This window comes from Lottia gigantea (genome assembly GCF_000327385.1).
Source record: "Lottia gigantea unplaced genomic scaffold LOTGIsca_140, whole genome shotgun sequence".
In the NCBI taxonomy this organism is placed as follows: Eukaryota; Metazoa; Mollusca; class Gastropoda; family Lottiidae; genus Lottia; species Lottia gigantea.
In genome coordinates this window covers 245,568-270,200 of record NW_008707618.1, presented here as the reverse complement: position 1 = coordinate 270,200, position 24,633 = coordinate 245,568, and the positions used below count along the sequence as shown (strand labels likewise).

General features: G+C 35.0%; 1 protein-coding gene across 1 annotated transcript; it reads right to left on the bottom strand.

The window, feature by feature from the left end:
- Nucleotides 1–2,028: 2,028 nt before the first annotated feature.
- LOTGIDRAFT_172709 (hypothetical protein) lies at nt 2,029–19,257 on the bottom strand (the record flags this gene model as incomplete). Its single annotated transcript, XM_009049881.1, has 14 exons — nt 2,029–2,112; nt 2,166–2,324; nt 3,040–3,081; nt 3,247–3,382; nt 4,016–4,101; nt 4,349–4,412; nt 5,834–5,900; nt 6,207–6,360; nt 6,740–6,866; nt 8,380–8,471; nt 8,875–8,972; nt 9,821–9,937; nt 18,440–18,563; nt 19,207–19,257. The coding sequence occupies 14 exons, from the start codon at nt 19,255–19,257 to the stop codon at nt 2,029–2,031; spliced, it is 1,401 nt and encodes a 466-aa protein (XP_009048129.1).
- Between the last annotated feature and the right edge of the window lie 5,376 nt (nt 19,258–24,633).

The window sequence follows — 24,633 nt, the reverse complement described above, 5'->3', positions numbered from 1 at the left end:
TTCCAAATCGTGCATGCATAAAAACGTGCAAAACGCGATTTGGCGATATTGGTCCAAATGCACGTGCACGATTTCGGCATAAATACCGAAGTTAGACAGAACAGGCATTCAGTAAGGGAAAAACCACCAAAAGTATGCCAAGACTTACGCAAGCGCAACAAGATAGAGCGATCGGTATGTTCAATATGGGAGCTTCTCAACGACAGATAGCTAGAACCTCCCAGACCACCATTAGCTTTGATAATCCGGCTCCAACATAGACAGGACAGATCCAAGACCGACCAAGATTGGGAAGAACACCGACCGCTACATGCGGAGGATTCATCTTCGAAACAGTCGGGTGACCGAGGCGTCGACGGCAGCAACAGCACTAGGTCATGTCATCAGCAGACGAACAGTCCTTCGAAGACTTCGTTCAATTGATATACGAGCCTACCGACCCTTCCGTGGAATGGCATTGACCCCGTCTACATCGTCAACGCAGACTGCAATGGGCACGAACTGTCGGTGGCAGCGACGTGACTGGGTGGGGGTGCTCTTTACAGATGAAAGTCGGTTCTGTCTGTTCAGGAACGATGGCAGGTTTCGAGTTTTTCGACGAAGGGGAGAGCGACTGGCGCCAAACTGCATCACAGAAGTTCACCCGTTTTGAGGTGGAGGCGTCATGGTATGGGGTGGCATTTGTGGCCAGATTACAACACGGCTGGTTATCATGTTATCATGAACCGACAGTAACTTGGACAGACTCTATTGAGCTTATGTTGACGTTATCAACCGCCTGACGACGTCAATGAGGAGGCATGTGTTTGCGTTATTGATGACGTTTTGCCTGACTACTGTCATAGAATAAACTCTTTATGCACTTTTGCAATGAACTCTGGTTTGTGTAATTTTCAATTTTGACCCCTTAACTCTTCCCTGGTGTATTGCGGAGAATCGAATATCGGTATTACAATGCATTTTCATTCTAATTCAAGGAAATTAATTTCTGTTTATAAATCAATCATCATATATCTCACATATGCCTTTGTCTTTGATGTGTGGTCAAATGAAGTCGGTGAAAACTTTCTTTTGCCTGTCAGTTTATAAACAGTACCAAGTACTAAAGTGAGAAGATGGGATTTTAAGAGATGCTATAATTTTTTTGTTCCATATGTATATACGCATCAGGAATCTGATTAAAATGTTGAGATGATCATCGTTTAACTGTTAATACATGGATGAGCCCAACAACTAGGGTGTTCATTCAAATATAATGTACAGAAGATATATTTGATTCAATCAGAGTTTCACGTGACGTACAAGCAGAATAAGCACTTCACAAATTTCGAGTGGTAATAAACGGTACACAATATAGGTATAATATGAAGCCAGTTCACAAGCGTATTGATATCCATAGAGTTAATCTTAAGAAACACACAAGAGTCGATGAAATGGCTATAAGTATGATTCGTGCAGGTGTTAACTTGCAAAACAACATTTTTAAAATCCTTTTTGAGGAATTCATGTGTAAGCCACCATTTTAGTTTTGATGACTGTACACATTTACATGTATAGGCAAAGAAAAAAAGCGTGAAGATTTTTTATGTACACTGAATGAGTGATATCAGGAATGTTGTGTAGAGTTATATCCCTTCTTAGTGATTCGGAACCATCATCTGCATTTCAGACTCATCCTGAAATTTAGACGAATCCTATTTAAATGATTTTTTATTGACATGAAGAGGTCACAGCACTGTTCTCAATTTTGAGATATATAGAATCAAAGACAGAAGTCATACATTACAAAATAACAACTATACCAAATTGATGCCTTGTGATCTATTCCTGACTATCAATTGACAGCTGGATGAACCAGAATAGATAAAAAAAACACGAGGTTTCCTTCAGAAGAAAAAACAAAACTTATCAAAGAGTGTCAAAGTATCCGCATGAGTGCTATAGAAAAATGTTTAAGGTCCTCCTTAAATGTTGGTAGACTGTTCGCTCGATAGTTTTTATTTACTTTGATATACAGCATTATATTATTCAAGTTTTTGCGATTGGTGCTGAATTATCAATGACCTGTAAAACAAATTTGCCAAATAACGACCCAGCTTCACGAATGCCTTGCTAAAAATTCCGACAAAAAGATAATGTATTAATGTTTTAATGCAGAAGCTCACCGCTTTAATTCTAGAGTTTTTGTCATTCTTTACGACACTGGAATCATCCCAATTAGTTATGGCTGTCGTGTTACACGTACTTCGCCTTCTGTTGTCACTAGTAGGGTTATAATTACTATTCCTGATCTGGTTCCATTTTCTTTTCATTACTGTAATTACCTAAAGACAAAGGGTTTGATGGACGATATCATGAAACATTAAATATAATGACACTTTTTGGAATTTTGTACCATTAATGACTTTTAAAGGCACCTTGATGAGTTTTAAATTAGACCAAAGGGCATAATTAGTATCATTTAAAAAATATGAACAGAAAAATGAACTAATGATTGCCCATGACAAAAAAGCTATTGAGGTGAGCTTTTCTTCTACTGTCAAGTGTAAAAGAAACGAAAGTAAAAAGTAGACATAGTACTATGCATATCTGCATCTTTCGTCAATCTTAAGCTTGTCCCAACCATGGGCGTATCAGGTCTGCCTTCTCGTTCTTTGAATCTACTATCTTTAACACCGAATGTTCCTTGACTCATTATATCCGCTTACAACAGACAATTCGATAGGTAAACCCATTCCTCCCATAACGATATTCTTATTACACGTTTTTCCAGACGATACACTTTGGCATTAGCTTAAAATATGACACGATTCCCAGTATCAGCATGATTATTCTGCCAGCTGGCATAAAGGAAAGATAATACGATTCTCAAATATAACCAACGGAATTCTAGGGATATCGATTTATTGAATTTATTGCTTGATTTCGCTTGATCTCAGAACAGAACAAACGGCATGGTCCAAATACGTGTATATTACTAAATAAACGATCTAAAATGTTTTCGAGTCGAACCATGATTAAAGTAATAATGCAACCTACCTCCCCATTAAAAAAGCAAAAAATCACAGCTACAAAAACACCCTGAAATGAAAATGAATTCAATTCCAGCGCAAATGACAACAATCGAAAAACCCTATTTCCACTTAAGTATACAAAGGTTATGAAAGTAAGAAAGTGAATTGCGTTCAGATTTCATCTGATATCCTTTTTAAGTTCAGGGAATCTATCTAATAAGCTATTACTTACTTGATAAGAAGTTAGAAATGCTGAGATCAGTTTAAATATATGCATGGCCTGTGGGTCATGGTCAGGTCTAAATGGTATAACTAAATACTGTAGACCTAATAATGGTATTAATATTAGAACTGCTCGTACTGCCCTCCTGGAAGCACAAAAGTATATCTTCATGTTTACTTAGGCAAAGCTGATTTTGACCCTTTGGATTCATGATTTTGACCCTTTGGATTCATGATTTTGACCCTTTGTATTCATGATTTGATCCACTGGATTCATGATTTGATCCATTGGATTCATGATTTTGATCCATTGGATTCAAGATTTTGATCCATTGGAATCATGATCTGATCCATTAGATTCATGATTTTGATTCATTGGATTCATGATTTTGTTCCATTGGATTCATGATTTGATCCATTGGATTCATGATTTTGATCCATTGGATTCATGATTTGATCCATTGGATTCATGATTTTGATCCATTGGATTCATGATTTCGACCCTTTGGATTCATGATTTCGACCCTTTGGATTCATGATTTGATCCAATGGATTCATGCTTTTGATGTATTGGATTCACGATTTCGACCCTTTGGATTCATGATTTTGATCCATTGGATTCACGATTTTGATCCATTGGATTAATGATTTTGATCTTTTTGAATCAAGTTATCTATGTTGATCCATTTAAATCATGATGTTGTTCCATTTAATACATAATATACGTCAAGTAATGATTCAATGTATCAATTTAGAGTATAACGAGTTATTATACCAACCTATTTTGATGACTCTCGTTTGTATTAAATGCACGCAGCTTTGACACAAGGATTCTTAAAATGTTCACCAAAAACAAGAGGTTTACCTGTAAACGAAGTATGGCTACATTATATTTACTTATAAAATTATAAAATTACGAAAATGGGTGAGAGCTAAAGTGCAACGTACAGATCATTAAATGGGGCAATCCTAAAAAAATCCTTAAAAATAATTTTAAATATTTTGAAATACATGTGTCCTTTAAGAGTTTTCCGGGCGAAAGTAGGCAGTAGGCCGTTAAACCCTTGTTCAAAAATTAATATAGTAATATCATTTTTTCAACTGCAACTTACAATAAGTGAAACAACCACAGGTCCTATGATAAACCACATTAAAGACGATTTGTGTAACCAACATCTGTCAATTAAAACATAATTTATTAAGCAAATAGTTACAAAAATTGGCGGTTTCATTTCAAGGACTCAAACGAGCAAAGCGTTATTAAATCTTGAAGATGGTCATGGCTATATCACGGTGAATCATTAGGAGTGTTGTAGGATATAAATCCTAAGAGCTAACAGGATGTAAACTTTCCATTAAATTTGAGCGACAATACACTGTCAGACCTCTGTGAATCAGAGCCCCGAAGTAGTAAAGGGAGTACAAGATTTCTAAATGAAAAATTATCTTTCGAATTACACACAGGGGAATTTTCAGGTGCATTTTTCGGAAGTAAAATCTCTCCAGTCACATACATTGTAAGAATAATGGCTTAGATTTAATTTTCAAAATTATATAGGAAATGACACACGAAACAAACTCAGAAATTGATCATTTATGTCCCTTCTCAACTAAGTAAAATGTTTAATTCAACTTTTAGGGAAGTTTTATGGTTAGCCCTTTATTAATATTTTATTGTCCAAATTACTGTAGACAAAAATGTTATAAGTCATAGCGTAAAATGTAATTACATGACGTAAAGAAGTTTCCTTTTGAGAGCAGAATCGTTTAGTGGTTAGCTGTAGTCAATCATTAGTTCATTTAGTAAAAAGTTTTTTTTACGGTAAGATAGCGTTATTGCAAGAAATATATTGATCTAGGAGTCTGTTGTTGGAAAAACTCTTAACTTCAGAAAAAACTCTAGAACAAAGCCGTTATCGATCAAGGATAGTACCGATTTGTTCGAAAAATGTCGTATTTATCAACTTTTTAGGATGAACCTTGGTTAACAATAATTTTTTGTCTGAGCAGGAATGTAAAAAATCTGAATTGAAATGTTTCATTAGTATAGAAATGTACTCTGTAGACTTTACAAACCTGCTAGATTTACCACGTTCTGTCCTGTTCGATGACTATTGTCTGATTAATGCTAGGAAACTGAATATTTTTGTTTTGCTATTTTCAATTACGTGTCTAGTCATTTGATGGACACATTTAAATGGAGGTGAATGTTTTGTTAATTAATATAATTTAGTTTAGTTATTTTGAGTTAAAAATGTTGCGTAAGTCTGTGATTACATAATAGAGTGGCCTAAAATGTCTTCAAATACGATGCTAGTAATGATGCCAATTGTTCTTCTCCCCGAAAAATAACAGAATTGCAAAAACCGATAATAGGAATTATGATTCGCAATGTGTCAGCTAGACAACCCATCTTCCATCCCTGCTACCAATATAATATTCGTAAATCAAACCTGCTGACTTGCGTACAATCGATACGAATACGGAATCTTGTAAAATTTCTTGATCACCTGCTTTGAGAAGTATTTGTGTCGTTATAAGCACTGTTCAAGGTTTTATTAAATAAATATGTCATACATATTAAGGTTTCCACTTACTTGGAATTTTCGAATACACTTGTGGCCCGGAACCCCAAATAAAACACTGTAGGAACGGTAGGAAACACTGAAAATTTCAAAAACAAAAGTGTGAAATAAATGATGTAAAGTAATGTAGTTCATTTAAGTAGTAGGCTAGTTCAAGATAATATACTTGATCGGGATCTTCGCTGAAACGCCGACATGGTACGTCAGGACATCTTGAAACATGCCCGGTATTTCCCGATCACTCCCTATTTTCGTAGGTCTGTAGAATAACTATAGGTTTTGATACAAATTTAAAAAAATAAAATCTATCTCAACCAGTCACAGTTAAATTTTGAAATATTTTTGATATTTCTACTTATGAATGCGATGTTGAAATAGAACTCACCCCAACCAATTATTATCGATATCCAGAGTAATTTCTTTTCCTTAGTAAAAGCTAAAACTATTAAGGTATGGAGATAAAATCCTTCACAAAACATCCAGCAATAATTACATATTGTTAGGTATTGTGTCACTACGTGTAGACATATGCACCATATCTGAAAAGTAAGTTTATGAGATTGATGAAAGAGCTAACCGCCATTTATTTGCCAAGACACAAAATTTCACATTCTTTGAGTGCATGCTTAGGCTACTTATTCTTCAAAATACCAAGCTCTTAAGAACTTCGTCTTATAACTTTACCGCAGTTCGTAAAAGCTTAACATTGTGAGGACTGCATCCAAAATTCCAATGGGATAACTGTCAAAGAAAAAGAAAATCCATCGTAGAATTTTTCGTTCTGGGGTTAAAACATGTTTGTCGGCTGCTGTTAGCAATTAGATCAAGTTGATATACAAGTTTCGCTACCAATTGGTAGTTCGACATGTCACTGTTTATATATTAATGATAATGCATCAGGCTCATTAATAGACTTACCGAGTTATCCTCCATGTTTTGACGGTTCATTGGTATTTGTGTATAATATATGATCCAAAACATACCAGCTAATATAAATGATAAAAATAAATGCTGATGGATCGTGACTCGTGTACATTTTAACTGCCTGAAAGTAAAATCTATATTGACTAAATTTTCAGCTGACAAATCTGCTATTTAGCAATTCTTTCTGGATTGTCTGTTGTTAGGACGTCAATAATCGCGGACAGCAAGATCGATTACTGTTCTTTACTATTCTGGTCGATGAAGTGAAGTGTTGATAATGGACGCATTAAACCTTTTGGACATTATCAAACATAAAAACAATTGCATGGATGTACAAAGAGAAACATTTGCAGCTATGACGAAAACAATTGTCTGAAAAAAGAAAATCTTTCTAACGTTTTGTCTCGTCCCATTTGCTAAAGCTTTTCATTAAAGCATACAAGTTCATCAATTTTCGATAATTGAGAAATTCGGTAATTAAGGAACCGTATAGAATAATGAGTTTATCTTTAAGACCATGAATTTCCCCAAGGACCTTAGAAGGAATTAAATTCATTATCATATCGCCCTTGAATTACTTAGTAAGAACCTGGGAGTATATTTCATTGAAGTATTTTACAGTGGAGTCTTTTAACGCGCTTCTTTGTGGGAAATTCAAGTAAAATAATTTTTTATTACTCGCCACACGATATGTCGAACTACTTAAATCCCAATAGAAATACATTACACAACAGAACTGTATGTCATAATCTAGTAGAAGCACACAATGGACGGCCCTATAGTCGAACATGGAACTAGTAGAATCTGAAAACAAACGGATTTTCTACGACTTCCAGAAGCCAGTGGCATCTTAGAGATTATGATCAAACTCTAAATTAAGTCGAAACCAGCACACATAAAAAAAAATCAAAAAAGAAGAAAGAAAATCGAAGTTGCCGACAGTTGCCCTTGGTCAAAATATTAAAAATTTATCCGATCGGTGGTTTGCTTCTAGGCGGTCAACTGTTCAATATGCCGATTGCGACGAATTCGTCAAACGACCTGCTTCCATATAAGAGATAGAAGCAAAGTCTTTAACCATCACAACCATTGCCGTTCTGTCGTAGTTAGTCAAATGATAGAGAATTGTATAATATAATTTAGTTCTAAAGTATCGTATGTAGTAATTGATTCCTAATTCAATGATGTTAATATGTGTGAATTTATGTTCACAATGATCTTGTTGATGTGATCGAGTATATGTCAATTTAGTGCTGTATGTCAACAATACTGACAGTATTTAGTTCTCTGTATGTTGTCAGTTGCCATTTTAACGTCTCTCTGTCAACATATTGATGAACGTCTATAAGTAAAACTTGGTTGTACAATAAGCATAATTGCAAACCATAAATGAATGTGGTGAAAACCAACACACAAGTGTCACATTCTGTCTCTCGGCAGCTGCAAATGGAAAAAGAGAGGGCTATCACTGTTTCCTTCCAGTTATTACACACCGTACATTTCATTTCACTTTCAAGTTTACTGGGAACGTAATTTAACTTATTGGTAGATCAGATATAAACTGACCATTGTATGAGACGCAAACAAACCACCGACTTCGGAAAATCTTGGAATTAAACTCAGTTTTGACTTACCTAAAACTAGCGAATATAACCATACAAATAATGAGTAAAATAATAGAGAGAGCATAACCAGAAATATATACCATCATTACACTGTTTTCTGCCTACAAAAAATCAACATATTGATATTAACAATGGAAATGGATTATGTTTGGCATTATTCAAGGTAATAATATACAATATTAATTAAGCAATGCTCACTAATGATAACTGTTGCTGATGATGGATTGTCAATAATGGTGATGATGATTAGTGATTGAAAAAGGATAATGACGAACCTTATGGGTATCAATGATGATAAGTTACAATGATGATGTCTTGCATGCGTCTATACCAGATTTTAAGCAGTGCATATTGAGAGTGAGGATCAAGATCATACCGAATGATGATCTACATGATGATGATGTAGTGATGATGATAGGTGGTGATGATGAGGATGAAAGTAGTTTACAATGTTCATTATTTTTTTCAAGTATTGTTGAACGATGATGATGATGATGACTTTACCTCTGTGTTTATACACTCTGTGTAATTTGTCCAGACTCGTCCTGACACGTGATGCCGTAACCATGTTCCGTCTTCCATACATTTCTTTTCAGCAAAACCTTTCAAGAAATACGTAAATTATAACATGTATCTTATCTACAAATTTAAAACAGTAGCCTGGATTAAAAACGTTACAAATCTGGAAATTACCAAGGTTCAGCTCTTATCACGATGTTTTTAGACAACAGGAAACAAGTCTCGACATATAATTAAACTTGTCGTTCCCTTTCGATAATATTTGATATAAAACTGATGTCAACTTGCGATCAAGTAATGAATATCACTTAGTTTGCTCAAGAGGTTAAGAATAAATGTAAGATAATTAGTCACATTTACAGACCATCTTGATTCCCTGGGGTCAAATTTCATTAGGGTCTCAGTCTGTGGTCCGACGAACTCCTTTAACGTTTCCTGGGAAGAATTATCAAATTTCAAAGTCCTTACTCCAAGAAGAAATTAATTTAGTCATCACCTGAAAACTTCTGATTATTCGACTCATACACTTGACTATATTATCAGATTAAAATATCAACACCAGTATAGAATATTAATTTGGAAACAGAGTTTTTCTACTTCCTAGCCGGTAGGTTGTACGAGTTGGTGCTATGTTGTTAGCTTTGAATTGAAGCTTTGTTTTTAAAGTTGACATCATTATCATCGGGTAATTGCACCCAAAGATCGGTTCTGTACAGGGTTCATTCCATAATAAGTTCATTGCATATCCTAAACAGTCAACCTGTCACTACACCAACCAAGATTGTCGATCATAAACGATTATATCTGTGAAACACTGCATTTTAAACAATGAAGCAATCTATTTATTACAAACTTTTTGGTTTAATAGCATCTTAGTAGTATGTTCGCTTTGGCAGATTTGTTTTGATACAATTGCAGTGTTTGTACTCACCATCAGGGTTCATGGCTGTGTCGAAGTCTATAGGACATAGTTGATACACAGTTTCTCCTGCTGGCGTGTAATCCCAACACATCCAGTCATCGAACGTAGCATTACAATACAGCCCGCCTGAAAGTACACAAGGACACAGACACTGTTCATTTTAGTGGAAAAGGCGTCACCAGGTGGTGACAAAATCTATTCCTTTGAATCCTAAATCGTAATCGTTTTTTGAATTTTCGTAAAGAAAGCTAATGGTGTGATATTTTTGCTAATAGGATTGATTGATAAGATGTAACCAAATTATGTAGTTAACTACATAAACTCGGTCAACTTTGGGCGTTGAAATATCGATCCTTGAATGTCTTCATCTTCTTTTGTTTTTCACCATGTTTCAGTCTATAAAGATCTACTGATCAGCTAATTAATCATTATCCAGCAAAGAGTAAAGTTTATCTAAGATAGATTGAAAGGAGGTCTTCCGGTTTCTCTAAACACGGTGATGTATATGGTAATGGAAGACATTGATGTAAGGAAATTTTTAACAATCAAACTTTACCTGTACTTAAACTCGACAAGCAAGTAAAGAATGGATTTAGTCACCGTTCTAGTTTTTGCACGTGATCATTTGTCTACCCTTTGTCAATTTCGGATTGCTCTTTATCGTGAACAATCGGTAGCTTTTATTGCTTCAGTTTCTTGTACCAAGCCGACGTTAAGTCGATATTTCCACATCAGCTCTTCGTAACTACTTGCCACGTTTGGATCGTATTCAAACGTCCTAAAGCACGATAACGATCTTGATTTACTCGAGAATGATCCAGGACCTCAAGCGCTGCTCCAAAACGGACCCAGAATTTCTGACATATGTAAACGGTAATTATTCGGAATTGCGCCTGGGACACGCATGTGTTATCCAAATGTATGTTTCAGTATGGAAGACTAGGTAGAAGGACATTAAGTGTGGACAGAGTTTAATCTCATCATATCACATCATTTAGAATCCAATTACTAACTTATTTAAACCAAGATTAATATTTGAGCTTTTAATGACAAAAGCTTAAATTTCCAGACGGATATAACTAACTTAACTAATTACTATTATGAAAACTATTGAAGTTTATTTTTGAATGGATTAGAATTGGGAGAAAATAATCAACACGAGACCACGAAATAATTGCTTAAAATCAGGAAGATGACCTCAATTTATCAAATAGGTGGAAGCTTTTCCTCTAATTATACTTTCGTCAAGCGAAAAAAGCTTCTGGTCTGGTGTCCCAAATCCGTACAGTAGGCTAGTTTTCAAACAGCTTTCAAAAAGCATAACGAACTTAAAAACCTTACGTAATATTTTTAAATATTGTTGACGTTTGAAAATTAACAGCTGGTGTGCAGTTTTCAAATATTGGTCCAAAACATTTTTCGACCTAATAAAAAAGCGGAATGTTAAATGTCCCTCTTCAGTGCGAAATGGACAATGGGTAAAATTTCTATTGACGCACATTGTATGGCATGGCAGCTTCCAATAAAGCTGTTTATGTGCATGTGATATGTTATTAATGATTTATGCCTAAACTTGAGCAGAATTTATTTCAATTCAAAATTCATTTATGAAAAAAACTCACAATGCCCGAAAGTTATTTATCAATTCATTTTGTGAGAAGATCATCGGTTTTGTCAGTTTAAATGAACATCACAGAGCTTCAGAATGTTTTACGTGTATTTAGTTTTAACAATAAATTTATTCGCCCTATATTTACTAATTTGTTTTCAGAGAGTCAATATATTTTTCTAGATTATTATCGGAAGGGGCAATAAATCTGTAGGGAAATCAGAACATATTTGTCCATAAATCCTGCGAGAAGCCGATTTATTAGACAAAGTCACGTTAAAAGCCACAAGTAACTACCTATATCAGATAGTCAATCACTAATTATCAGTCACGTGATTATATAGTACCAACAAATAGATCATTTTAAGCTATAGATAAGATTGATAATAAATTTCTTCATGTTATTGACCGGAAGTGACGTTTACGAGGCAAGCATGACATTTTCATCCGATGTAACCTAAACTTAGTTGTGATAATGTAATATACCATCAATAAGATCAATGAACTCCATGAACAAGTTTAACCTTACATACACAATGTAAAGATGTTTAAATGAAAGGTCTATTTTATGGAAGTACAAATTTCTACTTCTTCCTAATGAGCTCAAATGAAATGACATTGGTTAAATTAAAAACACCTTTATAATAAGCCTACTGGAGCTTGTCCCCAAAGGTTACTCCCAAAAGTTCCGTTCACTTGATCACATTCGCTGGAAAGTTAATCGTCTACAGTTTCGACTGACCTATATGTTTACCACACAGCATCAGCTCCTGAAACAAGGTAAAACGGACTATTTGGTTACTATCTGACCAATTTATGCTGTGACTAATTTACATATAACCAAAGATTTGCTGTCACCTACTTAATTACTACGATAAATTTTCCGTGTAACCAATTATTCAACAATTTGTGATCTATTTCCTAAAGCAACCTGTAACTAAATCACATCGTGACCTAATTATTCCTTACCAGGCCAGAACGTAAATATAGGTATCAACAGGCAGTAAAAAGGCATGAATATTAGAATGATATTTACGATCTTCACTGTAGATAACAATGTCAATTTCCTACACAGTTTGAGCCAGATGAGCCGGATGATCATTGGAAACATACTGACGGATTATTATTTAAATCATTATTGTATAAAATTAGGCAATGATCTTAAAATGTCTTTATTTTGTCTCGTTCTATCAAACCATTTTAAACTGGACACCTTGTAATCTATTCGAGATGTACTTTTAACAGACATTGATCAATGATAAATGGTAGCGATATTGATATGCAAGACAGTTTAGTCTAAACTCAGTTTATAAACTCTTACAACATGATATCGGCAATTTCTCTTGATCTTTTCGTTGTATAAACCGGTGGGCGGCGCTTATCCCTTGATAAAATCGTGTAAATCGAAGTTATATCACGATTTACTCTGCATATGTATAGAGGGAGGGGAGTGACTATAGTGGTCTGCACTGATCATCACTGACATATTAGTCCCACCGTCAGCACGTGCTACAACAAAGAAACAAATGAATTATATTCATGTCACTTAGATGTTTATGTAAATGTACACAAAACCACGACCATGATGTAACAAACGCTATTGGCTTTAGTCCGAAATGTCTTATTAAAGGTCTTATTAAATGTGGATTGTCCACGCCTCCGAAGATGCGTTTTTTTCTAGCATAATATAAAATTACCTTAACGATAACTGTAAATTAGTGTTGAGCATCACAACTTTCGTTTTGTTAGTATCACGTGACCTTTGAACTTTTGGCTGCTCAAACAGTTTTAAATGGCGGATACGTGATCAGTTTCGTTAAGAAAACTTTGATTGAAAGGGATACATGACATAAATGGAGTAGGGAGAAAATGATGGTATGACTGAACTACCAAAAATATTCATGTTTCCAAATATATCCGAGTTTTGCAGATCTGAAGTATCTAGAACCCCCGCACCCAATGAACGGTGTCTATTTTTTCTGTCTCTACACCAGCCGACATCTGTCCAAATAACTATCAGAGGCTGGAATAGGCTGGAATAGAGACAGATGTTTCTGTCTACATTGACCTATATACCAAAATACAACATTTAATGCCCGTGCAATGGCTATTATATAACACGAAGCCCACTCACCCATCTGTCAGACATCCCTCAATCATGTTATAAGTAAATTAAAGCACAGTGTTCATTCGTAAACCGAATTCGGCTTTTAAATCAATTATCTCATGAAAACTGCGCTATAAATATTACTTACTTAAACGAAGTGTTTAAATTTTTCTTAACCAATTATTTTATATTGAACTAAGCGAATATTTATAAGTAAAACCTCCTGTGGGTGAACCGGCTGGTATTGGATTTTGAGAATCAATTAGAATTTAACAAGAGATACCACAGGTTCTTTTGGAATACTCTTATCATACCACACTAATTTCAAACAATGGCCAGTACAAGTAATTGATTGTATAAAGTATTTCAGACTGATTTGCGCGCATTGTTGCCCTAATATTTCTTAAAGGGACATTTCGCTTTTTTTGTAGTTCGAACATTTTTTTACTCAAATTTGCGAAAACTATACAACATAAACTAGAGTAAAGTTTTAACTATAAAGATACAGTTGTTAATTTTCAAACGCCAAAACAATTTAAAAACATTATGTACGCTTTTTAAGTTCTTTATTCTTTTTGGAGGGGCGCGGTAATGAGGTCACAGGAAATTCGGTCACCGGAACTTTGGTCACAGTAAAAAGGTCACACGGTAATTTCGTCACAGTAATAAGGTCAAATGGTAATTTGGTCACAGTAATAAGGTCACACGGTAATTTGGTCACAGTAATAAGGTCACACGGTATTTGGTCACAGTAATATGGTCACACAGTGATCTGGTCAAGGCAAAATTAGTAAAATGAAATTACTGGTAACTGGTGTAATGATATTTATTTCATAATACATAATATAGTGTTCTGCTTGCCCTCTGCCAGAGATCGATGGACCTTGTGGGGCCCTGAACGGTCGAACTGTATTTGGTATACCTGTCAATCTGCAGCTATATAGTTATTGCTGATACAACCCGCCATCGGTCTGCCTTTTAAGCTTGCAAGCCATACCACCGTTTAACTTTTGCCGACTCTCGCCATTCCAAATTACAGAATTCTTACTCACTGAATGCAGCCTGTAAAATCATCCAGTATTGACTTCAGCAATGAAGTTGATTTAATATGTATTTTATATATAATCTCCACTACTCATAAATTTCCGTGCCTGTACCAATAACGTGAGCGTTTCAAAGCAGATTCTTTTCGATTTTCGGGTGGGGGTAGGGTGAGATGCTTCGCACGTATCTCACGTATCTGAAGGGCGCCCATCTCATCCTACCCGAAAATTGAAAAACGCTCAGGTCATTGGGACAGACGTGGAAATTTACGAGCAACGGTGCTAATATATACGAGCGGACGCCCACAAGGCTATACGCCCGCCAGCAGCAAATCTCATCGCGGCTTTCGCCTTTTAAATAGCATCACTCCTCCATGTAGCCAATATACACAGGTAAATTAGGTTTCAATCGAATCAGAAAAAAAAATTTGAATTAAAAGTCAATTTCAATAAATTTTGTGCTAAGTCGGGGGCCATAACTCGGAAGAGGTCAACGAAATCGGACATACATCAGTGGGTATTGAGATGCTACCAATATACACAAGCATACCAAGTTTCAATCAAATCCGATACAAATTGTAGTTTCTATCTTCTTAAGAAGCCAATTTTAACGAATTTTGCGCTAAGTCAAGGGCAATAACCCGGAACAGGTCGGCGGAATCGGACATACATATGTGTGTATTGAGATGCTACCAATATACACAAGCATACCAAGTTACAGTCAAATCCGATAAGAATTGTAGTTTCTATCTTCTTAAAAAGCCAATTTTAACGCATTTTGCGTAAAGTCAAGGGCAATAACTCGGAACGCGTTCGATTTAGTCGGACAGACATTAGCGGGTATCAAGATGATACCAAGCATACCAAGTTTCAATCAATTCCGATAAAAATTGTAGTCTCTGTACTCTATATAAGTCAATTTTAATGAATTTTAAGCAAGGGCAATAACTCCGGAAGCCTTCGCGGGAAAAAGCTGAAAATCGAAAGGGACCGAGATCTCATCAATACAGACATACATATCAAGTTTCATTAATTCGGATAAAAATTGTAGTCCCCACCATGTTCACAAGCCAAATTTAACGCGTTTTGAGCGCGTCAAGGGCAATAACTCAGAAAGCGTCGGCCGGAAAATGCTGAATATCGAAAGGAACCGAGATCTCATGGATATAATACACATACCAAGTTTCATCAAAATCCGATAAAAACTCTAGCCTCTAACGTGTTCACAAGCAAATTGTGGACGAACCGACGGATCGACGGACGGACGGACGGATGGACGACAGGGACAACGACAATATACGTCCACATTGTGATGTGGGCGTATAAAAATATGTATAGAAATAATAAATGACACCGAGTGAAGCGAGGCGCGAAAAACTTTTGGGAAAATTCAATTAAATTCGGAGATTTAAAACGAGCCCTAAATTTTCAATGAAAAGCCCATGTTCCATTATACGTAGCTACTATGAATCGAGGGCTCCCAAGTATTTGATCGGTCGGGCCCAAGCATTTTCCAACCCGGCCCATAGACTTCCTTCCTTGGGCCCCAGAGAGTTAATCTTGCCCTCAGGGCCAGTTTCTCGAAATCTTAACATAAAAAAGTTACAGATTTTAATAAATGGAGTCATTTGATTGGTTGATATTGCCATATTTAAGATCGATTTTAGGGATTGACCAATCAGAGAACTAAAATACTAAAATTGTGTTCTCTGATTGGTCAATCACTAAAATTGATCATATTTAAATATGACATTATCAACCAATCAAACAACTCCATTTCTTAAAATCTGTAGCTTTCTTAAGTTATGATTTCGAGAAACTGGACCAAGGTCTTCAATTCTTAACGTTTTTATGCTTTTGCGGTTTGTCGCCAAGGAGGACCCACATTCGGATACTGACGTTCCAGACGTCCCCCCCCCCCCCCGATTGCTCGTATTTATTACAATACCATGACAAGAAATATCTGAATGTGGGCCCCCATAGATATCTGAAGTTGGGGCCCCCATGACCAGAAATATCTGAATTTGGGGCCCCCATGACAAGAAATACCTGAATGTGGGCCCCCATAGATATCTGAAGTTGGGGCCCCCATGACCAGAAATATCTGAATTTGGGGCCCCTATGACAAGAAATATCTTAATTTGAGGCCTCTAGAACTTTATTCCCGGGCCCCCGGTTATTCAAACCCGCAAATTTTCAATGCTGAACGTGGTTACGGCATGATGGTTGGTCGCAGGCTGGGGGCCCCCATGGGACGAAGAGACAAACACAATGACTTTTAAGGTCATTGGAGGTCAAGGTCAAAGTCACGAACCTACTTAAGTTGTGAGATTGCCCGTCCTCCACCATTTATTGAATCTAGTTATCAACTACAAGCGGTTGATGTGAATAAGATGACCAACACCATTGAAAATGGGTAATTTTACTGTGACCAAATTACCGTGTGACTTTTTTACTGTGACCAAATTACCGAGTGACCTTATTACTGTGACCAAATTACCATGTGACCTTTTTACTGTGACCAAAATACCATGTGACCTTTTTACTGTGACCAAATTACCGTGTGACCCTTTTACTGTGACCGAATTACCGTGTGACCTTATTACCATGACCAAATTACCATGTGACAGTATTACTGTGATTAAATTACCGTGTGACTTTTTTACTGTGACCAAATTACCGTGTGACCTTTTTCTGTGAGCAAATTACCGTGTGACCTTATTACTGTGACAAAATTACCGTTTGACCTTTTTACTGTGACCAAATTTCCGGTGACCGATTTACCTGTGACCTAATTACCTACATTCCTTTTTGAAAGGTGTTAGAAAACTACTGAACGGATTTGAGTGAAATCAACGCCTAATTGTAGAGCAATATGTCTTTTATGTATTGTGAAGCTTTCAACTAAAAATGTCGAGCCATTATAAAACAAACACCAAAAACTAGGTCAAACTACTTAATCAACAATATTAGTTCTCTCCGTTTTAATTAACCCTTTTAAAACAAAATCAGTTTGATCAAGTAGATACACAGATATAAATAGCATACTTTAGAAATATTTTCAGGTAAAATTAACGACGTTTTTGATAATGAAAAACTATTTACAAAAAGGCGGAATACCCCTTTAAATAAAAACATAACAATTAAGAAAATATAGAAAGACGACTCTTCCGGTTTAGTTTTGTGCAATACACATTGCAACTGTAACGCCTCTTTACCTTGAGCTTCAAGCGATAGATGATTAACCCTTATCAAACCTTGTTCTGTGTAATTTCAGTGTTGGCCGTAATATGACAAAATACAAAGATTTTCAGATATTTTATTTATACAAAAGGAAGATTATTTTAATATGTTGTTTTACAGAAATGATAAAAAGGAATATTTGATCAGTTGCTTTTATTAACCCTATATAAATTAGAGAAAGGTTTATTTCATGATCATTAAAATGAAATGTTCAGCTTGGTCTTCAGGGGTTAACATCATGAATTATAAATACCTGGTATTTCTTCATTAATGTTTTTCAAATATCACAATGGCATTGGGACATTCAAATAATTTTACGATTACATAGGTATGAGACCCACAGGCAAAACAATGAAACGATCCAGTAACGACGAGACATGTAGACATTTCTCTTGGTATTTGTGAGATCGTAAATCGAAAGGCAAGTTGTTGGAGCCTATATATAATAGCCTCGACTAACAGCCCCTCTGAAGTAATTCATCTTTGTAAGATACTCATAACATAATATAGATTTGCCTATTACCTTAAAACAATTTATTTTCCCTCATGGAATTATTTCAATAAAAATTTTACCGTATATCGCGAACTTACCCTTTACGTGAGGTGCAAAGAAAAAGACAACTCACCGTCCTGTGGGTATCCTTTAGGAAATATAGTTTCATTACATCTCTTCTGTTCAACATAGTTTATTTCATGCATCGGAATAGGCCGGAAGGGGATATAACTCGTTTCTGCTGTGGTGTTATTCATCTGAAATTAAATAGGGATACACATCAATATGGCACAATATACCTCAACAGGACAGGGCTGGTGAGAAAAATTATGTTCATCTAAACTGCACAGTATTCATCTCATTTATACTTTAGCGAGATTCAAACTAATAAAATACTTAAAAACATTCAACTGAGGACAGTTCTACTTCCGAAATGTCATTGACAACAGTACCATTCACCATTGTAGTAGCTACAGTGTTTCTCAGTCCTTTGACTCGGACTATGAGATACATTCTATTGAATAATTTGATTGCAGTGTCGTCTTTGTCAGTGTACTACATGAATAATTGAACTTTATCTATTGAAATTCTCTTCTGATGTATAGTTTTTGTAGCAAAGCATATTCATTATTCTTTTGCAATAGTTTAAAATAAATTTGTTATCATATTTCTCCGTTCTTACTTTTCAACATTTTAGACTTTTGTCATAATTATGATACATGAGAGAAAAATGAATATTGTATACTCTTCTTTTGTGAATATGTTAAAATTTACAGGGCCTTTTTTAAATATCTATTCCATAATGAAGCAGAAAAAGTAAATCTCAACCATTAGATCGATCACCGGACCACGTGGTCAGCGAGCAGGTGTATAACGCCATGAGCTACCGCGGTTCCTCACCATGATTCTAACATACATTGAGAAAAACGATTGAAATAATCTAGATTCCATCTTTCCTGACAGATATCAGCATACCTCTTATAGAACTAAACCATTTCTTTGAATACCTTCAGGAATCGAAGTCGAACAGAGAAAATCTAATAAGTTGAAATGTACAAAAAATCAGTGCAATACATAATGATAGCCCGAAAGGGGGAAAAATTAATCTACCTTCAAATGAAATCGTTACCATTGGGTTTCAAGCAGACATTAGAAGAATATAAAGAAATGCATAATCAGTTATTAGGAGAATTGGGCGTATTAAAATACAATAATCCATAAAATTCAATTAATAAAAAATGTTGTAAAGACCTTGTATAATGTATGTCATCAAAATCGCAATTGATCGATGGAAAACTGCATTGGATGAAAAATGTGTGAGTCTTATGACCCAAGTCATTTTGGGCAATTGATTAAATTTACGACATTCCTACTTAAAGACTAATTATTTATAACCATAAGAGTTATTGCTCTAATTGAAAAGAGTTCATCTCATGCCACTGTCACGTCCACCAGGAGTGGTATGGAATTGCGGGCAAACTCAAAAGTGTATGTACTTAAATTGAACTTGTACAAATAAACATAAAACGAAACTTCTGGATCGGCTATTTAATCAGGTTACCTTCGTTACCTTCGTAAACTTTGACGTAAGCATTAAAAGGGGTGGTTTCCGTAATTACGTTATTACTGGAGTCTCTACCACAGAGCGTAGCACACAGGTCTCAGCTTGCTGTCTCATCCGAAATACTGGACTATTCGTCAAGGACAGTTCCTGGCTTCGCTGAATCCTTTTCTAGAAGTGATGAAGAATGTAAGGGTTTCCGTATTTTTTTAGTGTCAAATTAAGCAATCTATTTGATTAACTGATGTTTCTAATGAATTATGATATATTCTTTATCATATCATTATGTTCTTATTGCATATAAGTAAAAGTTTTAACCAAATAAATGTCCATGTATGTACAGTCTGGATAAACAAGGAAAAGACTTTTTGACCTTCATTGATCGATCTCCCATTGGCATTCTGCTGGTAATTCTCTTCTACTTTGGCTAATTATGAATTAATTATGGACATGTGAGACAAACTGGTATTTTCGAAGTCATTAAAATGCCTCTACTTTATATTCATATTAGTATTAGCATTTTCATAAATTAAAATTAAACCCATCTTTAAATGATAATACGATTATCAATTAATCTAACAGCTGAGTATAACTTCACGTACCCAAAACTTTTACAATGACAACCTAAGAGTCGTTTTTTTTTTGCAACACTTAGATTGATAGACCAAATTAAAAGACGAATATATTCTTTTTTAACGATGACTTGCTCCTAGACCTTCTCCTTTACCTTGTCAGAAAACACTTAAGATCCATTACTTTTGATTTCTTCCATTACTGGGAATAATTATATCGTTCAGTTTTCAAGTATGTATGTCACATTTGACTAAATCGTGACTTTTATCGTTAGCATCAGTCACACGTAATATAGTAAACTTGACACTACTGATATCAATTTCGAAATATCTACTTATACTAACATGGTTGAAACAAGATCCATTCTCTGACTTGAAAACGCTCTCTCAGAACACATGCACATCAACCCGGTTTCGAAATGAAACGTTTAAGAATGAACTACATTTTCAAAATTATCTTAATATTGACATTTCAGGGCTATCATCTTTTATATTAATAGTATAATTACCTACCTTTTATAATCAGGTAACGTTTAATACCTTAGTATGTTTAAATTTCATTTATTTGTCTGGTCCGTAATCCTATAGTAATCCGTAATAATGGGTTGTTAATCTACGTTTCACTTGACTAATCTGTATCGATGGTGGAAAGACATGGCAGAACTCGCGACCGATCCGTAATACCACGATTAGAATCTATCATGAAATTTATCAGTTAAATAATGTGTAAGATTTCCCCTACTTCGGCTAATCAATATTGTATATAATGGCATTATGTAGGCCGTGGTACTGAGAGTACAAAGCGGGGAAGAAAATGAAAAACACCCCTCCTTAAATCCAGATGTCCCAAAATCTTAGGTCAAGGTTTAGTCAATCGTGTGAATATTGGAAACTTAATCACTATTCTTGAATACTTTTCAGTTGTTTAAGTTAAAATGTTAAACTGAACTAAACTCACCTTTGTTCTTCCTATCAAAGAGCCAAGTAAATAGATGATATTTCCAATAAACTTGTACACACCCCCAAAAAGTTAAAATTGATTAATTTTTGTGTATCAGAATCAATAATAAGTTTGTCTCTTCAATATCATTAAGCATTTAATATCCCTACAAAATTTTGTTCCTTCAGCACCTTCCGATTATTTAATTCAAGGCAATGTGTGTGATTTTTTTAAGTTTTAGTGACATGGTGCCAACTCACGCTTCCTATAGCCAGAAAACATGCCAGATTATTGGCCGGCAATGTCAGTCAGTTACAGCTTTAAAGGAGTAAAATCCCAAAAACAGTTTCAATTAGAAATCATTTGATTCAATTACTTGTTGTCTAAATCATTTTTAAGCGAACTAATCAGAAACAATGACACACGTTTCCATTGATTCCTGATATTGTCATAACTGGAGCAGATTCAGGTTGAGTTATTCACTCTATTTGCACTATGAATTCTCTATATTATTAGAAGGCTTTTACCTTTATTGAGGAACATCTCCGCTGTAGAAGCTTACTACAAATTTCATTATTGTGTTATGTCACGCGTTCAAGATTAAAATTTCAGGAGATAATGTTACAAGTAATCAGTTCCGTTGGCGCCTAGTATATCACGCCTGGAAAATCTAAATTCCAGACGATTCTATTAGCAATTAAAAGTGCCGCTGTGCTCGGGTGTGTCATGCACTTTACCACCTAGGAAGTCATGTTGTCATCTTGCTGGAATGTCATATAAATTGTACGACGTGTATCGCGCCATGGAGATTAAAATTCCGGACGTTTCTATTAAAAAGTAACGATGCGTCTGGGTATGTAAGTAACATTATCGCCTTGGTAGTCAAGCTGGAGTGCAAAGCTGCAGCAAAAGAGAAGCAAATGCTCACAAGCAGGACGTTTAAGCAAATATTTAAGTCAGAATGTGTAACTCGATTGTTATATTCGATATCCATATACATCACAATTGCAATTAAAACTTCGGTAAAAAATAGTTATACGAAAGCTCAAAAGAAATAGATCAATATGGATTAAAAAAATAATTTCTAATCATTCTAGAGGAATAAACAGAAAGTTTTGTCAAGATATCAAATTCGGTATTTAAATCGTGCTGCTATTAAAGTAAAGTGAGATTTTCCGAGCAAGCTAAGGATATTCAGTAACTAGTATCAATCCAGTTGACTGATAGTTAAAGGCAACCGTGTTAATAAAGATCTCAAAAACCGTTACATTCCTAGCTACAACACTGGAGATAGTCAGATCACCAAAATCCATCACTATCTTCTGTTGAAATGTAGCTAGTCTCTGAACACGTTAACTGCAAGTAGAAGTAAAGTTGATCTCAAATAAGTATAACCCAAGCAAGACACTCCTTTAACTTCAAGCGTCTGATGGTATTTCAGCCTCTGATAAAACGTGAACGACAACGTGTCTCTAATTAAAAGCTTGACAATGGAACCAATAATCCTGGATTGTCATTGAAAATAATCGACATTCTCTTCTACCAATCTTGCGAAACGTGAAAATACCGAACAATTGTATAATCAAATCTTATACAATCGGTTTATCGAGACACAGACACTCGTTTGCCGATTGAACAATCTCTCAGCAACTTTTAAATGAAATTTTATTAGTCTATCCAGACAACACATTCTTTAATTGAAATTTTAAACTGTGCTGTTAAAAATTGTTCATAGCAAATCAAGTAATAAATTTCCAAATGAAATGGTCTAGTGAAAACTTGTGTCCTTTCATTATTTCAACTGGCGCTGGGGTTCAGAAGTTATACTTTTAGTTAACACAAATAGATTTACAGCTCTTCTGCAGATAGCTAACCGTCGGACTATCTTGTCCTTAGGTACTCTAATTAAGAGTTAAGAATACTACAACTAATATTATTACAGCATCTGCAAGAAGTTTCGAACAATCCATGTAGAGCTGGTTGTGATTTCGAAAATATGTCCGTATTTGTTTTGTTTGTTTTGCCATAATGTTGCAATTTACAAAGTGAACTGTTGTTTGCTATACTACTGTGTTTAATATTGATCATGTAAATGAGCATTTAGAGAATTCATTCTTGTGTTTATAGTGGTCCGTACCAGACGCATGTCACTGTTTAAAGAATGTAAGGTATTGGGTATACCTTAAACCATCGATCAGTAAATTATTCTATTTTAGTTATTAGATGTTTAATCACACAACGCAAAGTCACGAGTCATCAATCTTAACAGGCTTGCTATGATCTTCGACTGCTTTGTAAGATTCCCCCCTATACTTTTGAATTCAGGTCAACCGGCAACATTATGTTTATCAACATCTATTTGTTCTGATATCAGAAATAGGCGTACTAAATAAGTAACAGGAAAAATTGGGACCGATAGAACATATTATTATGTGTCGGTATTACAAATGAAGCACTATAGTCCCATGTTAAAATGAAATATGCGAGAGAGTAGAATATATTAATTAATACACATAAAGACATTGAACTTTAATGATTAGGATTCAAGACGCAATCATAATACAAAAGTGGTATCCTTTCTATACCTCTAGTTGTATGCCGATGGGTATACGAACAGATTGTGACGCTGAATTCTCAAGGGTGCGACATGTCCTTATTAAATGTAGTCTTAAACTGAATAACCTCATTCTGAAATTACGTCAACGACAGTCAAATGTCAAAAGGTGGATTCTGAAGTTTTTGAAATAAAATAAAGCAAATAATTGTCCTATTATACATTAAGATGTTGTTAATATATAATGTAATTTGGGTTCAATGTTTAAAAACCTTGGATTCATAACATCAGTAATACCTATTTTATTAATATATTATGTGGAAATCGACAGGCGACTGAAAAATGACAGTTATAACCAGATGTATTGCAGCCTCTTTTCTATTAAAATTGAATCTAATAATTCAATAATTGACTGTGTGGTTGGAACCTGTAATCCGTTAGTCGGTCATTTCTTCGAAAGGAGCGTTTCGAATACGACAGAGTTGTTAATAGTCATCTCTCGAACTAAATCCTCATTAACATGCTCGGTAGAACCAAATAATCTAAAATGAATAAAGTGAATAAGTTTTAAATAATAAATGCAATACCATAAACAGATTTTAAAATCACTTCAGTAAAGTAACTCTCAAAGGAAATAGTCCAGGTAATAAACATCAATCTACTCTTCAATGCTGCAGCTCTAAAACTAAACATATATTTA